The following is an 18,180-nucleotide window of genomic DNA, read 5'->3' as shown; positions in this document are numbered from 1 at the left end:
AATACTTCTTTACTATTATCACACGAAACTTCGTTATATATAACAGTTTTCTTCTCTTACTTTTCAGGCACACGCACTAACACAGAGACAAATCGATGGTGAGTTACATATACTTTTTAACTGAACCATATCTTGATAATTTAGTTTTAATTTCGGCCACCCCACCTTGTTTTGCCCATTTTGCCGTGAATCATGGTTACTAAACTTCCGGGTCTTAGTGTTGTTGTAACAATATTTGACAATTACAAAATGCGTCTACGGTGTGATTGCAGGTATCTCTGACAAATATAAATCATTAATTCTCTACCATTCGTCAATGTATCGACTCCATCTCTTCGATAAAAATAATAACCGGCGAGTGTTTATGTGTGTACAGTACGATACGATACGCGCCATCAACGACGAATTCGTAAACTCCTAAACTACCTATACTTTACCACAAATACATGTACATGCACTGTATAACTCATTCAGTAATATTAGGTTATCACAGAAATACTGCACAAAAACAGTACTGTGATTGTTAATGACCATTAAAGGGATCTCGCCACGCTGGTCGGCGGTGGTCGGCCCGACCGGCACTCAAAATTAGCGACCACCACGAAAATGCTTCCGACCGAGACGATTGTCCGATTGTTATTTTAATTATGTACCGACCGACGCGCATCCTGCCAGTCGTGGATTATAATTTGTAAACAATAGACCTACATAGTCGCACGATTCGTAGTGGCTAATCAATTTTGTGAAATTAGCACCTCTTTGTTTGTAAGTAAATACTTTCTGCGATAGGCACCATCTTTAGATTGAAAGCTAAAAATCTTTCAAAATCAATCCCACCTCGAAATAACATTGTCAAAGCAGAGTTCACGATCAGTTTACGTTACGCGCTCAAGAAAAAAAAAACCCTGTTTATTGCGTGATTTGGTAAAATACATTTGAACTGTTATCATTGCGAATCATGTAAAAACTCTCCTTTCACAACTATTTTACCTTTTAAAAATTGCTAATCACCTCTTTCGAAAACCATCATGAAGTTTTCAACTGAAATCGATCGATGTGCTACGACATCGCTTTACTTCCGCAATGTAATTTTTATGATCACTACCATTCGGAAAACTTTGGATTCTACCGGCATTACCATGCGGCATTCTGATTGGTTAATAGCATTCTTGACCCATCGGGTCAAAGGACACATGCCGGTCAACTAATACATCACAAACATCATGGCGGGTGTGCGTTTTTCACCGAAGGGATAGAGTGATCAAAAATAAACACTCCCGATAAAACGTCAAAATTTTACTTTTATTTCATATATAAATAAAAAAAAAAGTAACATTTTTTGCATGGCATCATGACTGAGTAAGAGAAATTATTGGTATAATCGGTGTATAACATCGCGAAGTAAGTTATGTCACGTCGTAACTTTGAAAGTTTTATTTGTTCGTTCATTACTGTGAATATATATGTTTTAGAAGTTGATGGTACGAATAATAAATTACAACAATACTCCAAATAATTACGTGGTCGTTTTTTTGAAGGAGAACATATTCCTGGCTGAAACGTTTCAAATGCGTTTCATTTTACTTTTTACAATAAACATTAATATTGCAACAATAATTTATTTGTTTCTGTTTTAGTCTGCAGCATTCGCATTTCGAATATATTTCATTTTTAAATTCAAACTCTTCTAAAATTGTGAAACATGTCTTAATTTCAATAATATTTGCACTGCGACCGAACTCATTAATATTCATTACTAATTAATATTCATATAGCTCATTAATATTCAAGACCGACCGGCACTCACGTTGAGCTGGCGAGTTCCCTGCCATTATGTAGCAGAGGTCAATGTAAACCCTGTACTGTCTGCTTCTTACTACTGTTAAAGGGTTAATTATTAACTGGGTTTTAATTTTGCTCATTTCGCTGACTGGAAGATGCACTAAATTAAAACCCAGTGATATGTAAAATTTAGCATAGAACACATTATCTAAAAGATAAAACCGTGAATTTAAAACCTACTGAATATGCCTGAAATGGTAAATCAGCGAAATTTAAACCCACTGAAAATTAGTCATTTTTTCCCTGCTTGTAGTACAAATGTACATGTAATAATTTAATGAGATATCAGCCCGAACTGTTTTGAACTGTTTGTGTTCAGTAACAAACTTCTGTTTTTGTTACTTCTGTGTTCAATGTTCAGTAGATTACTGTAACGTTGATTGCCTGACAGTTGTTAATTTTGCCTCATGTGATACAGTGTGTACTGTAAATCACTTTAATTAAGGGGGAACCGCTCAATCCGATGGATTGCACCACGTGCTCATGGATAATTAACTCAGTCTCTGTCCACTAAGCAAATGAATGCTTATTATGCTCGCTTACCCAAACTGTGATTGACAGGCATTTTGCATACATTAGCCGCCATTTTGAACTTTTCTTTTTTTAGCTCCGCTGTCGACTTTGTCAAGCAGAGCTTATCATATGAGTGATTGTCCGTCGTCCGTGTCAATGTTTTACTTTTTTGACTTCTTCTTGAAAACTACAAGCCTGAATGTTTTGATACTTGGTGTATATGTACCAGATTTGTTCATTTCATGATGATATCTTCAATTCTCTAATTTTGGTGAATATTTTTGTCATTTTTAATAAAAAGTGATATTTTCGACTTCTTGTTAAAAACCGCGAGTCCAATTGCTTTGATATTACATATACAGGTACAACATGTGGATCTCTCTCAGATTTGTTTATTTTGTAATGATATCTTCAATTCTCTAATTTTGGTGAATATTTTTGTCATTTTTGGTAAAAAGTGATATTTTCGACTTCTTGTTAAAAACGACAAGTCCAATTGCTTTGATATTACATATATAGGTACTACATGTGGACCTCTCTCAGATTTGTTCATTTTGTAATGATATCTTCAATTCTCTAATTTTGATGAATATTTTTGTCATTTTTGGTAAAAAGTGATATTTTCTTCTTGTTAAAAACCACAATCATTTATGGTGAAAAATGATAATTTTGAATTTTGAATATTGTTCATTTTCTAATGATATCTTCTGTTTTTTAATTGAAATGTGCATTGCTAACAGCGGAGCTATCTCAGCCGAGAGGCTGCTTGTTTTATTTTTCTTGTCGCGACACGTTTCGACTGAAAACAACAACATTAATACATCAAAAGCCCAACCAGATGAGTGTAATCGCTAGCACACATATTCAAGCCCCATAGAAATGTATTTGGAATCACAGCTTGACCTCTAAACATCGTAAATGGCACATTTTCCGGAGCTCCCGCCACGATGTGAGCGGTTTTGTTTTCGGATTAGCATACTAATTTTGGTGGCCATTTTGCCCCTATTTATAGTATCAGTTCGCTTTTAAGTAAATGAAAATTTGTAGCAGTCAAAATTTCTTCTTGGTCCTACAACTTCTATCTCAGTTACTTGGTCTTCATGAATGATGTACCGGTACAATCCTAAAATCAGGAACATTTCTAGAAGTGAAAATCAAACTGTTTACATTATTGAGTGATACAGTACAGTTCTCGCGGAAGCTTTGGCTTTTGTGGCATCATTGTCGCCTACGCATGGCTCAGTGTTCTCCCCAGGCCTTTCAAGCACTGCGGGCCCGCGTCGCTTAGACAAACAGCCGCGTCGCTTTTGTTTCGCCCGCGATCCTTGAAATCCTGCCCGCAATGCTTATTCACGTTGTATTGTTTACAAGTGTCAGCCTCGTCTAGCACATCTTTAAAACAATAACATGTATTGATCGAAAGGTAATCCCGCCTTTGTACATAGTTACATTTGTAGCCTTACAAAAACAGTGATAAAAACGGAAGTCTACAAGAAGTTACCAAGTCTATCAAGGGTGCAGAGCTGGCAAACCCAAAATACTAGGGTAGTAATAATTTTCCCATTGCGTCGGGATGGTCTATCCCGAGTTGCTGCACTGCGATTAATTGCGTTTTTACTACTTCATCGCCAGTGACACTAATTACCAAGAATTAAAAAAAACAAGTGAAATTAATTCGCATCGAAAAAAACAACTGTAAATAAATCGAAATAAAAATTATTCAACTGCAGACGAGACGGACGAGGAAAAAACGAACCCTGACCTCTAGAAATACCTCATTCATAGTGCGTCATTACCGAGGAACGCCACCCTAAGGCGACGTAACGCATGTAGTGACATCACAACCGATGCATGCTGGGTTACAACGGAGATTTTGATTGAGGTAACAAAGATGGCGGCGCAGAGTGCATGTTTTTCCGCGATGTTTAAAAACAACATTTCGTTGGCGATTTTGATGTAATTTCTAAGTTAATCATCAATGAATCGTTTTAATTAAGCAAACATTCTAAGTTTGTGTATTTTTAAACAAAAAAGTCAGGGACCGATGATCGCAACAGCAGCGGTGAATACCTGTTCAACGCAATGCCGTCAGCTGACAATGTTACGGTGATCGTAGCGTTACACAAATAATAGATAGACCAATGAAAAATCGCTGACTTTAGTTTTGAAATGCCGTTGTAGAAAAAAAAATGTCATTATTGATTTATTAATTTCTTCATACAGATTTTACAAATTTAACAAACAAATCCCCCCCCTCCCCCGTCGTATGAACTGACAGTAACATTGGCACTAAAACTGACTGTACTTGTACACAAAATAATGATGAACCAGTTACCTCCACGGATAAACAATATATTTACTGACTGGCTATAAGTATTTCCATTTCTTTCCTGTTCTATTTCAAACTGTATTTGACTTGATGCACACATAAAACACAATGAATGTAAATGATAAAAAATATATGAGATATGTATCTCTTCTTTATTTCAGTTATAATGTTTGTTGGGGAAACTAATTATTATGCAAACAAAATTATGCAAATAAGATGTATTGTTATGTAAATTAGCTGCGATGCTTGGCTTAGGGTCTGGGGAGAACACTGTCCAGGCTTCATTGTCGCCTCAGCATCGCATCATTGTGGCATCAGCTTCGCGTCATTGAAAATTGAAGCTGTGTTCGCCTCGCTATTTTGTGGCATCATCGTGGCCTCAGCTTCGCAGTCTCATGGCATCAACATGGCATCAGCTTCAAAGTATTGTGACATGAGTATGACCTCATTATTTGCACGCAGAAGGGCAGTAGACAAAAACATGTACAGAAGTTCGATATGTAATCGATTTGAAATTCAAGGCGAATAAAATAATATGATCAAGAGTAAAATGACATTTTAAAAAGATATCTTGTTTAATTATTTTAGTGTTGCGAGTATTGGGCACCAAAAACTTTGCGAAGTACATTACAATCGGCAAGGTGACGAGTTTCATATTGACTGGAAGGAAAATCGTGATAAATTCAAATCACACGATGCAATCGTCGTTCTGATACAACACAATTTGCTGTATACGAAGTGAAACTTTTCTTGTTATAAAATTTACCTTTTTTCGCTCATTTTATTTGCTGCTAGAAGAGCAGATTCAGATTCCTCATTTCGGTGGTATTTTTCTGTGTTTCGTTTAGTTTTAGCCGAGTCCGACCCCATGCCCGGACTACTAAAACATGCAACACACACGTACGCCGCCGGGTGCGTCGGCGTCGTCGCCAGTCATCTTGATACAAAGTTCCAAAACAAGTGCGTACATTTCCAACATATGATTGGATGGTTGTGGTGGCGTCGGTCTGGTAAAATTTGACAACCAATTCTCAAAATTAAGTCACGATCAGTGATCTGAGCTCGATCTATACGTACTTTAAAAGTATTCTCACAAACATATTTTCGAATGAAAACGAGCCATGCCCTGTAAAAAATCGAATAGCACTTGACATGCAGAAATAATTTATTGGGCTTCAGAAAAAAAACGTGTCCATTTAGTGTGGCCGTAAATATTTGGTCACCAGCCGATGAACAATTTGAAAATCATGATTCACACGGAAGTCCTTCGATACTGAAAATCATCGACCCCAGTCTGGTTTACCTTATTTTCCAACTTGCAAAACTGATTTGTATCTCAGCCCTGTTTTTTTTTTTTTTTGAACTGAGGTAAAATCCCATCCGTTTGTCAAAATATACCGATGTTTTCCAGTGAATAATTGCGAAGCCTGTCACAGCACAAAAAAAAACTTTGTGAATCGACGATGGAGATTGGATGGTACGACGACCCTTCAATTTGCGTTAAATATGTTTTGTTACAACATCATTGATTGGCTGAGAGTCACCTGATCGGAGCATGACCTGGGTCACAGAACCATATTAGTCCGTATTATCAACAGGACTTTGCGAGAAAACCACACCCACATTTTCAACCATTTTAGCGCGGAAGTTGCCAACAAATGTCGAAAACTCATGAATTTTATAAATTCGAATAAAATAAAGCTAGCGATTCGTAAGACTGGTTAATAATATATCCCCCGATGCTCTTCGATTTTTTTATTTCAAGGTGAGAAATGGATACTAGTAGTTGAAGTTCCATCGTTTTCAAGGCGACTATTTAACCGCGACAACTCTACGCTCTGTTGTAGTTTCGCGAGGTAAAACAAAAATACAATAAATAGTACTTGTTTAATTATTTGGTTTTACAGCCCGCAAATTACGGGACATGATCCCCATGAATTGCGATAAATAAATGCTGATTGTGTTGAATGACGGACGTCGGGACCGTTTGGAGAAACAAATTACGGTCGGTAGACATTTCAAACAAATGAAATTATTAACGAAAGACGAGATTTTTCTAGGTATTTACGATCGTTCGGTCATACCAAATATATACAAAATTGATAAATACACAAAGATGTGTAATAGTAGGTCATTTTTATTTTAGCCTTAGAAATATTTTCTTTCACTCAGTCCACGTCCATGCGTGGGAATTCTATTTAGCTTCATGGTCCTTCGGCTTGTCTTCTGCTTGGGGGGAAACAACAATAATTATACAAATCGTAAACTCAACACAATCAGGAAAAGAAACCCAGACAACCATGTTGTACTTCTGTTGAATACATTTTGTAGCAGTGAGTCACGTCGGAATATTGTCTAAAATAAAATATTCAATCCCAGCCAAATCTAGGTCAAAGGGTCAGATTGCGTGCATATAATTATAGATAGTTAAAACAAAAAGTATTTGAACTTTTGACGGTTGTTCAACATCTATGCACGGTTACTAAACTAGTAACCGTGATCTATGAAAACCAGAAAATTTTTAGTAGTCCGAATTGTTGCACGGTCGTTAAATAAAACGGAAATTGACCGGTCAAAAGCGGAAGCGGTCAAGAGGTTTGGGGGAAATGAGTACAGTACTTCTTTGTTTGATGAAGCGATGCTGATGCCACATTGTCGCCATAATGAGGCCACAATGAAGCGAAGCGATAATCGCCTAACTTTTTAATGTCGCGACATTGAAGCGATGCTGAAGCCATAACAATGCCATAATGATGCGATGCTGAAGCGAAGGTGAAGCTGAAGTGAAGCCAAAGCTTCCGCGAGAACTGTACTGTAAATACCGCAAAAAGAGGATGAATACCCCAGTCTTTGTGATATTAGAATTATAAAATACCCGGTTAAAATCTAGACAAACATTCTAGACAGTTGTAGACAATCCATAGACCCACAAACAACATGTACATATTCATCTCACACAGCTAAACCAATTAAAGTAGGAAATTTTGTATTTTTGCAGAATACAAGGAATGTTTTTCCTTATATGACAGGACAGGTAAAGGGATTATCAACAAAAATGATTTACTTACTGTAATGCGATCACTAGGAACACATCCGACTACCGTTGAATTGAATGCATATCTTAAACAGTATGACAAAGGTAAGTAAATTCAGTCGTACTATTTAACTCATCTGATGTCAGCATAGTAGCATAACATACTATAAAAACACTGAGAATTTATCAAATTTCTGATCAGCTCTCCCATAAGTATATAATATCTGGCTTTACCCTTTTGAACGTACAACCATGTCAATTTAAATTTTCGCTGCTGGAAATAATTTGGTTTCCATGATTGAACCAAAAGTGTTTGTTATTGATATGCCTAGATGTTGTTTGTATGTTGTGGACATACATCTATTAGTCTTTGTCCAAGGACTTTTGGATTGGGTTTCATTCATTGGTCACATTTTCTCAGAATTTCATAGATTTATTTTTCCCAAACTTGATACAAAGGATGATATACATATGTGTCTGGTGGCCATATTTGACCCAAAAATTGCCTAAAAACCTACATTTTATACATCTTGAGCGTTATTTCTACATGCAAGTTGTGCTGGCCAATTCTGTTTCGACTAATTACTTAGTGTATTGGTGGCATACTGGGGCACATCCATTATTTTTCTGGATGTCTTTTTAGAATTGGCCATCTGTATATTATAAATACTTTTTCATCATTTCTGCTTATAACTTTTTTTTTTTCCCTTGGCCTTATGAATATTCATGATCCATTTTAAACATAAAAACAAATGATTGACATCCAAATCATATAGGTCAAAGTGCAAAGGTCAAGGCCTGAATGAGTTTGAGCCTAACTACTGCCGTTCCTGTGTATTAATTGCTAAAATTGGCAAGGGTATTTTCACAATATCAAAACTGTCACATGATCCTCTACAAAAGATTCTTTACAAACTATTAACTTTGCATGCAATTTTGCAAAAGTGATTTTATAAAAATATTCAAAAATCTTCAGGATACTTTCTGACGCATTAAAGTAAAGCCATTTACAGTTTAATGTCTGTTTGCAGGAGAACAGCCCATCAACAGAGTATTTTGATTGGCTGAGAATAATACAGTATGTATTTGCTGTATTAAAATCAGGAATATAAGCATACAGATACATGCATTTAGAGTATGCTGGATCATTAAAATATTTTGACTATGAACACTGTCATTCAGGTATTAGCATATGCGATTCTAATAGAATAAATATGCTACATTGTACATGTATGTAGATTTTGAATGTTGCAGTTCACCAGTATTTAGTATGAGTATATTACATTATAATATTGTGCCTACTAACATATAATGATCACCTAAACATTACATCATTCGCATTGCAGGCATCATGAATCCAAAAAAAAACTTCAAAATAGATTATTTGACTGTAATCCGATTTGGTGTTGTCAGCATTACAAGTCAGTGATTAATATTGTTAGTCTGCGTACTTTGTCTGATATTTCACCAACAATAGATTTCTGGTATGATTAATGATGTTTTCACTCAATAGTTCGAAAGTCACCATGATTAGTGACAAAACAAATCAACCAAAACAAACATTCGATTGAAACTACATTTAATATTCTGTGAATTCGCCATGAAAAAGAAGCAACAAATTTCTGTTTGTTTTTCAAAGTTAACATGCATATGTGGCTTTTAATTTGCATTCTCAAATTTTCTTTCAATTTGTAACTTACAGTAACTTAATTTATCGGATGACACAGTACTGTGAGTGATTAGGGGAGTTATGCTATTAAATTTTCTTTGGGAAATTTCACGGATTGAGAGAGTGATAATTAGATTTTTCGGGAAACGAATTGGCCTAGTGATCACTCGTCTTTACACTCTCACCCCCTGACCTTTTTGCCAAGACCAAATTATCCAGGAATAGTTGTTTGATCTAATAATAGTGCATTCAACTCTAATGTCTAATGTGGCAAATGTAATTCCATGATACTATACATGTATGATTGTTTCATGTTTAAGATTCCGACAAATCTCAGTTACTAAACTACAAATATTACCTTTATTATTGACTCCTGTGGGTAAATTTAGCCAGTGTGTATGTACATGTGTCTGTTCCACAGATATCTCAAGAACCATTTGTCAGATTTCAATGAAACTAGGTACATGAATGCCCTTGGACTATGCGCAGACCTGATTTGTTTGTGGTTGAAAAATCGTACATTTTAATAACCTAATTTTCATAATATTTATTTCTAGTGGTAAATTTTAATACAAGATTGATTTAACATTGTGCAACTCAAGAAGCAAAGTTATATTACCTAATTTTAAAAATTCCCTATTTTACTCTATTTACTCCAAGATTTCTTTGATTGTTTTGGTATTACAGGTGACGGTAAGATCCACTTTGATGATTTCCTGGTAATGATGCATAAGCAGCTGAAGTCAGAAGATCCTGCCAGAGAGATACTGGATGCTTTCAGAAAAACAGACAGACAGAACAGAGGGTTTATAATGGCTAAAGAGTTCAAACATATTATGAAAAGTTTTGGAGAGAAATTAACAACTAGAGAAGGTGTGTATCTTTCTTTTTAGGTTTTTTTTGTTATCTAATACAGTGACCCCATCGCTAAGTCGTGCTTCAGTAAGTCGTTATTTTGGCTAAGTCGCGGGTAGTTGGATGGCTCCAAAAAAAAAGTGTTTTGCCCACAGTTTTTAAGTAAAAGAACTAATGTTTTGTTGCATTGTGTATTCAATTTACTATTAAAGGACTAGAGGAGACAACATAACATCTACTGTCTGTCAATTACTGAGATACAAAGTATGACAGCAGCCTGACTCAAGGGGTGTCAAGTCGTGACTTTACGTACTTCTCAGCAGGCTCCCTTTTGATATACATGCACTTTATAAAACTCGCTACAAAGAGTTCAATCTATCTATCTGATCTTCAGCTCTCAGCTACGCAGCATGTCGAAGCCAACGCTATCCCATCTGTTTGTACGTACAAAACTTGCAGCGATCGATGTGTCAAGAAAAGTGTCAAGGGTTGCACCTGATCTGACAGTTTGCAAGTCCACTAAAAAATGAAGAAAAGCTGAGAAAATTTGTTTTTTAAGTTGACAAAGAGACGGGACTAAATAGAAAACGTGCAAAATTATCTGACAATGATGACATCAATAAAGCTGTGATCTTTTTTGATAAAGCAGACATACTATAAATAAACCCTTGTGGGTCTATGTGCTTTTTTTATTTTCAATGCAGGCCCCTCAGCAAGTCGCAACCTTTTATAAGTTGCAGCTTTTGTATGAATCCTAACACCCATGTCTTAGCGAGAGATCACTGTACATGTATTGTGAGTTTCTGCTTTTCCTGATTTTATCACTGGTGTTTAGATGTGAAATTTGTATGTCCTAAAGTCCCCTCATTGCTACATTTGTTGCTAAATTTTTGGTGTTACTTTTTTATATTAAAAATTACTAACCTCTGCTTTGAAAAATCGCTCTCTGCAAAAACCCTAAGATCAACTTATTCTTTGGTATCTGACCTTATTCAACACTTTTAGGTCAACCAAACATGAAAAACTGGCAGTTTATTTGGAACAACCATGAAAATGATATGTACCGGTAATACTGAATTCTTAATTTTAACTATCGAGTATACATTCTATTAGAAGCACATCTCCTGTAGATGTTCAAACCAAAGATTGCATGTATTGTTTACCTATAATATACAGTATATTTTATTTTTCACAGTACAGCTACATTTTCAATCAAAAATAATACAGTTCAGACATTTTTGATTCCCGTGTGCGAAGCACAAAATGGAGTCTTTGCAGTTACCAGGGGTCTGTATGTCTGTATGTATGTATGTCACTTTTTTTGTTCCACCGTTATCTCAAGAACCGCTAATCAAATTTTGATGAAACTTGGTACATAGATGCTCTGGGATAATGCGCAGAGTTGATTAGGTTTTGGTAAAAATCTATGAATATTAATTACCTAATTTGCATGATAATTAGCTGATTTTTAGCTGTTCCAAGACTGTTCCACTGATATCTGAAGAACCACTCATTGGATTTTGATGAAATTTGGCACATGGATGCTCTGAACTAGTGCACAGATTTGATTAGTTTTGGGTAAAAATCTATGAATATTAATTACCTAATTTGAATGATAATTAACTGATTTCAAGCTGTTCCATGACTGTTCCACGACTGTTCCACTGATATTTGAAGAACCACTCATTGGATTTTGATGAAACTTGGCACATGGATGCTCTGAACTAATGCACAGATTTGATTAGTTTTGGGTAAAAATCTGTTAATATTATTAATTACCTAATTTACATAATGATTAATCAATTTTCGGCTTTTCCACTGATATCTCAATTACTAATCATAACATTTCAATAAAACTTGGTACATAGGTGTCCTATGACACTGCACAGACCTGATGGTTTTTAGGGTAATATCAGTACATATTAATTACCTAATTTGCATAATTAATTAACTTTCAGCTTTTGATATTTCGAGTAGTAATGATCACGTTTCAATGAAACTTGGTACATAGTTACTTGAGGACTGTGCAGGGACCTAATTAGTTTTTTGGTAAATGTTTGTGCATATTAATCACCTTATTAGCATAATTAGTTAATTTTCAGCTTTTCACCTGATATCTCAAGTACTAATCATCACATTTCAATGAGACTTGCGACATAGATATTCTAGGACTATGCAGAGACCTGATTAATTTTGAGATAAAATATTGTGCCTATTAATTACCTAATTTGCATAATTAGTTAATTTTTTGCTGTTGTATGGCTGTTGCACTGATGTCTAAAAACCACTCATTGGATTTCAATGAAACTTTTAAATAGTACCCATCGCATTTCAATGAACCTAAGACTATGCACCATATTAGTTTTTGGTAAATATTTATGCTTCTTAATCACCTAATTAACATAATTAATTAATACTAATATCTCAAGTATGGATCATCACGTTTGAATAAAACTTGGTACATAAATGCTCTAGGACAATAGACAGCCTGATTAATTTTGGGTTAAAATCTGTTCATATTAATTCTCTAATTAGCATAATAATTAATATTTTTTTGGTTCTAATCACATTCCAATGAAACTTGGTACATTGTGCAGACCTTATTAGTTTTACACCTAAATCTGTTCATATTAGTTACCTTATTTGCATAATTAGTTTTCAGCTATTCCATCAATATCCCAAGTATAAGTAATTTTGAATTAATTTTTAATGTGTCTCCAAAACTCTCAGCACACGGGATTTCTTTCTAAGCTTTCTTTGATTTAAGCCGTTGTTTTGAAAAGCAACTGATATTGTAGCCACAACAAAATTACTCAGATGTATTTTGTTATTAAATTAAAAACTTTATTGAGTAAACTTATTTTCATATGAACAACTGTTTTTAGCTCCGCTGTCGACTTTGTCGAGCGGAGCTTATCATATGAGTGATTGTCCGTCGTCCGTGTCAATGTTTTACTTTTTCGACTTCTTCTTGAAAACTACAAGTCTGAATGCTTTGATACTTGGTGTATATGTACCTTGGGTAGACCTCTCTTAGTTTTGTTCATTTCATGTTGATATCTTCAATTCTCTAATTTTGGTGAATATTTTTGTCATTTTTGGTAAAAAGTGATATTTTCGACTTCTTGTTAAAAACAGCAAGTGCAATTGCTTTGATATTACATATATAGGTACTACATGTGGACCTCTCTCTGATTTGTTCATTTCGTGATGATATCTTCAATTCTCTAATTTTGGTGAATATTTTTGTCATTTTTGGTAAAAAGTGATATTTTCGACTTCTTGTTAAAAACCGCAAGTCCGATTGCTTTGATATTACATATATAGATACTACATGTGGACCTCTCTCAGATTTGTTCATTTTGTGATGATATCTTCAATTCTCTAATTTTGGTGAATATTTTTGTCATTTTTGGTAAAAAGTTGTATTTTCGACTTCTTGTTAAAAACCAATAGTTCAATTGCTTTGATATTACATATATAGGTACTACATGTGGACCTCTCTCAGATTTGTTCATTTTGTGATATCTTCAATTCTCTAATTTATTTTGGTGAATATTTTTGTAATTTTTGGTAAAAAGTGATATTTTCGACTTCTTGTTAAAAACTGTAAGTCCGATTGCTTTGATACTATTCATATTGTTCATTTTCTAAAGATGTCTTCAGTTCTTTAATTGAAATGTGCATTGCTAACAGCGGAGCTATCTCAGCCGATAGGCTGCTTGTTTTTAAATGTGTTGCCCCTTATTTTTTCTTTTTTTAATTTCAATCTTTATGTTGGCACTGTTTTGTATTTTTATGCTTGCGTTTTTTTTTATGATATGTATGTATATGAATTGTTTGTTAAGTTTGTCATAATAAATTTTTAGCTTGACAGTTATAATATTTAAATTAATTATCTATTGTTTTATTATTTGCAGTGGACGAAATTCTCAGAGAGGCTGGAATTCCACAAAATGGATTTGTTAAATATGAAGAATTTGTACGGATATTTTTGAGACCTATTCCAGACTCAATCCTCCCACCTGCTTGATGATTAGGAATTCATTTTACTATGTACATTGACTGTGACACTGCTACATTTGATACAATTCTATTCTGGATAAATATACTGTAAAATACTTTGTTTTAGCTGGAATTAATTTTTACTGAAAAGACTTTTTGGGTGTTCGATATGGAATTTATTTTCACTGATTTTTGACAGGCTGAATGTAAAATATAGGAAAAAAGGTATATTTGCTGGATTTTATTTTCACTGAATTATTCTTTCAACGAAAATAGCGAAAATCAATTCCAAGTGAAAGTATTTTACAGTACACCCCTTTCCCTTTTAGTTTTTTAGGCGCCCCTTTGTGGTGAACACTTTATAGGGATTATAAGAAAATAAATTCACCGTTTCACTCTATAATAGTCTACAGGCAAAAATGTAATGTTCTGTCCTATATGTTCTGTACATATTACATTTATCGTTCACTGCTATGTGCATGTTTTATTTGACTCTTCTTGGGAACAGCTTGTTTTGATGTAACATGTCTTCATCCAGGTTTTGATACTGACTAAAACTAGCCTTGTAGTCTTCTGAACCAGTACACCAATGTGGTTAACTTCTTGAATACTAAACTTGAATAATAATTTTAAACCAAATTTGAAAGTACATGAACCAAAATTGCAGATTAGGTCTGAACAATGTAGACAGAGTTAAAATGTGTTATCTGCCTTTGTTCCATCGCCTTCTCTCAACAGTATTGTAGTGGTGCTCAGTGAATGGCAAATGATTGTCAACATTATACATACCTGTATGTTTAATTTGTGGTTAAATGATGAAATAAAAAAAATAAGACCATCGAACCACCATTGTAAACAATCATATTGTTCATCACAAAAATATACTTTTATTTGACCTGCCTTGTTTCTATGTAAAATAAACCAGGAAAAATGAACAAAATTATACAAATTTCAGATTATAGGTTGTTTGTATTTTTCCCTGATAGTTTGTCAGCATTAATGGTAAACCCTATGATCTGTCATTGTTATCGTACTTCTGTAATATATTCAACAATGTAATATTTTGTCTTTATCTACATCTTCTGGCTCTTTGCTTTTATGACGGTGTGATGTAATCAAGCTATTCTTATTAATGAACAACGAATCTATTTTATTAATAAACTATTTATACCATTCTGTCATGTGTAGTTTTTGTTGCAGAAGACAAATATCTTTCAGACCAGTACTGTATTTTATTATAAAATGGGACTTTATCGGCCATAGACTCACTTCTGATCAAATTGAAACAATATCGCACTTGATTAATTCTACAATACAGAAGTTTTTGGGGGAGGGAGTATATTTTTAGCTCCGCTGTCGACTTTGTCGAGCGGAGCTTATCATATGAGTGATTGTCCGTCGTCGTCGTCCGTGTCAATGTTTTACTTTTTCGACTTCTTCTTGAAAACTACAAGCCTGAATGCTTTGATACTTGGTGTATATGTACCTTGGGTAGACCTCTCTTAGATTTGTTCTTTTCATGTTGATATCTTCAATTCTGTAATTTTGGTGAATATTTTTGTCATTTTTGGTAAAAAGTGATATTTTCGACTTCTTGTTAAAAACCGCAAGTCCGATTGCTTTGATATTACATATATAGGTACTACATGTGGACCTCTCTCAGATTTGTTCATTTTGTGATGATATTTTCAATTCTCTAATTTTGGTAAATATTTTTGTAATTTTTGGTAAAAAGTGATATTTTCGACTTCTTGTTAAAAACCAATAGTCCGATTGCTTTGATATTACATATATAGGTACTACATGTGGACCTCTCTCAGATTTGTTTGTTTTGTGATGATATCTTCAATTCTCTATTTATTTTGGTGAATATTTTTGTAATTTTTGGTAAAAAGTGATATTTTCGACTTCTTGTTAAAAACTGTAAGTCCGATTGCTTTGATACTATTCATATTGTTCATTTTCTAATGATGTCTTCAGTTTTTTAATTGAAATGTGCATTGCTAACAGCGGAGCTTTCTCAGCCGATAGGCTGCTTGTTTATGTGTACCATGGCATGATGGTTAATATACCTATTATACAGTGGACATTGGTTATTTGGGAAGATAGTGTGTTATCTAATGAAAACAATGCCATTAGGTCAATTCATAGTTGTGCCAAAGGTAAAAATCTGTTTGCATTGACCAGCTAAATATAGTAAAGGGTAGGTAGGAATTCTATATTTTTTTTTTGCCAAAATTCTTTGCATGTTTTATTTGATGCATTGCATAATTTGAGTAGGTTGAAGTATACAAATATCAAGCGATCAGGAAAATTATCTTATTTAATATGCAAAATATGTAATTTTGGCTGTTATTTAAAACTTATATTGACACTTTGGAACTGTGACATGATTGCTAATTCAATTCAAGTGATGAAATTATTTTGTCCAATATGTCAGGACCATTTCACTGATACCAAACAGTTCCATGCAGTGTGCACCCCCCCCCCCCCATTAACCTGTTGCATTTTGTGATGCAAATTTTGTATTTCTTTACTCAACTGAACACAATTTTCATGTGATGACGCACATAAAGATATGCAAAAAAGCTTATCACATGATGTCAAGCTTGATGAAAAATGCAATCGGCTTCTGCCCGTGGATAAATACCCAACCAGCTATATGCACTTTCAGGAAGATTCCCCATGGATACATTACACAATTTCAACTGATTTTTTGAAACTCGTGCTGCCAACTATGATAACACATCTACCACTATCGATCTACAAAAATGAGTGAACATATGGCAGACACCACGACAAATGCCTTATACTAGTTTTGGGCTCATGGCTATTCTGATCATGCCGTCTTTTCTCTAGAATCGGTCAGCTTCCTCGCTGGGAGCTATTCGGCTTTACACTTAAATTAGATAGTTTGATAGTTTCCTTGTTTTACTGGTTGACCAGACAGTTTCTGACGGAAGTTGTTCTCTTATGATCAACGTGCGTTAAACTTGTAGTGCCACTTACATCTTTCTTTTTGAAAAAAAACTTGTGTATTCTCTAGCGGCAAAACCCGGGACTTGAACTACGTTCATTCTGATCAGCCAAGCGGGTAGTCAGTCTATCAACTGGTCGATGAGGGAATGCAATCAACGGCTGAGATTACACATGTTCGTATCATGTGCGCAGCATACAACCGATCCGAGTCGTGATTTTTTCTACACGATGAGTCTTAACCGATCCGAGGCTGTTTTTTTTCTTCTAGTCAATCAGTCTTGCATAAAAAAATACGAACAACAATGGTGGTCGAACAACGCGACACATGACCAAAACGTTTGATAGATAATATCAGATTTATTGGAAATAAGTCGTGTAACTGATTCGTTGGATTGACTGTTAACATTACAAATTATCTTTCAAAAATGCAAAAAACCAAACTTCGCCGTAACACTTTTATAAAAACAGCACGAAAGCTAGATACACCTTAAAGTCTCATCAAAACTACATAATCGAGGGCTTATATCTTGTTTTGTTTGCTTTCCTGTTAATCTAATAATTTGGAAATGTAGACAATCCGTAATAGTGTGTAATTCATCCCTGACTGAATGAATGCATTTTTACACGTTCTCTGTAAACAATGTATATATTCAATCGAATATTCTCAACTGACAGGCAATGTGAAGCCATTTTAATTGTTGTTAAATTGTTATTATTTTTCCGATTGAGAGATTTTTGAAATCAACAATTGTCTGATTAACCCAAATTCAACTTGAAGCTTTAAGAAGTCCAATACGTGAAACACAGTTGATGCGTTCGCGCACAGCTCCTTAGCACGGGCTAGAAGGTCAAAACGTTAACACTTGCTAAGACAACTTGCGCAAACGGTAATCGAGGGCCAAGAAACGCTAAGTACGGGTTAAATCAGGCTCGGCGCCCAAAATGCCAGATTCA

The 18,180-nt window shown here is 34.6% G+C and overlaps 1 protein-coding gene across 1 annotated transcript; it reads left to right on the top strand.

Moving 5' to 3' along the window:
• The first annotated feature begins 21 nt into the window (after positions 1–21).
• Positions 22–14,459, top strand: LOC100374593 (uncharacterized). Its single transcript, XM_085494828.1, has 4 exons — positions 22–98; positions 7,683–7,823; positions 10,075–10,260; positions 14,163–14,459. The coding sequence occupies exons 2-4, from the start codon at positions 7,757–7,759 to the stop codon at positions 14,273–14,275; spliced, it is 366 nt and encodes a 121-aa protein (XP_085350954.1). The 5' UTR covers positions 22–98; positions 7,683–7,756; the 3' UTR covers positions 14,276–14,459.
• The last annotated feature ends 3,721 nt before the right edge of the window (positions 14,460–18,180 follow it).

This window comes from Saccoglossus kowalevskii, chromosome 21, assembly GCF_978046115.1.
Source record: "Saccoglossus kowalevskii chromosome 21, keSacKowa6.1, whole genome shotgun sequence".
NCBI classification, from domain to species: Eukaryota; Metazoa; Hemichordata; class Enteropneusta; family Harrimaniidae; genus Saccoglossus; species Saccoglossus kowalevskii.
The sequence above is the reverse complement of the archived record's forward strand: the minus strand, read 5'-3'. Positions and strand labels throughout refer to the sequence as shown.

Bases quoted from the DNA above. Each gene is read 5' to 3' on its own strand.
- LOC100374593 (XM_085494828.1), top strand. From the start codon at position 7,757: ATGCGATCACTAGGAACACATCCGACTACCGTTGAATTGAATGCATAT. The intron at 7,824-10,074 runs GTAAGTAAATTC...TTGGTATTACAG, and splicing joins TCTTAAACAGTATGACAAAG to GTGACGGTAAGATCCACTTT. The intron at 10,261-14,162 runs GTGTGTATCTTT...TATTATTTGCAG, and splicing joins GAAATTAACAACTAGAGAAG to TGGACGAAATTCTCAGAGAG.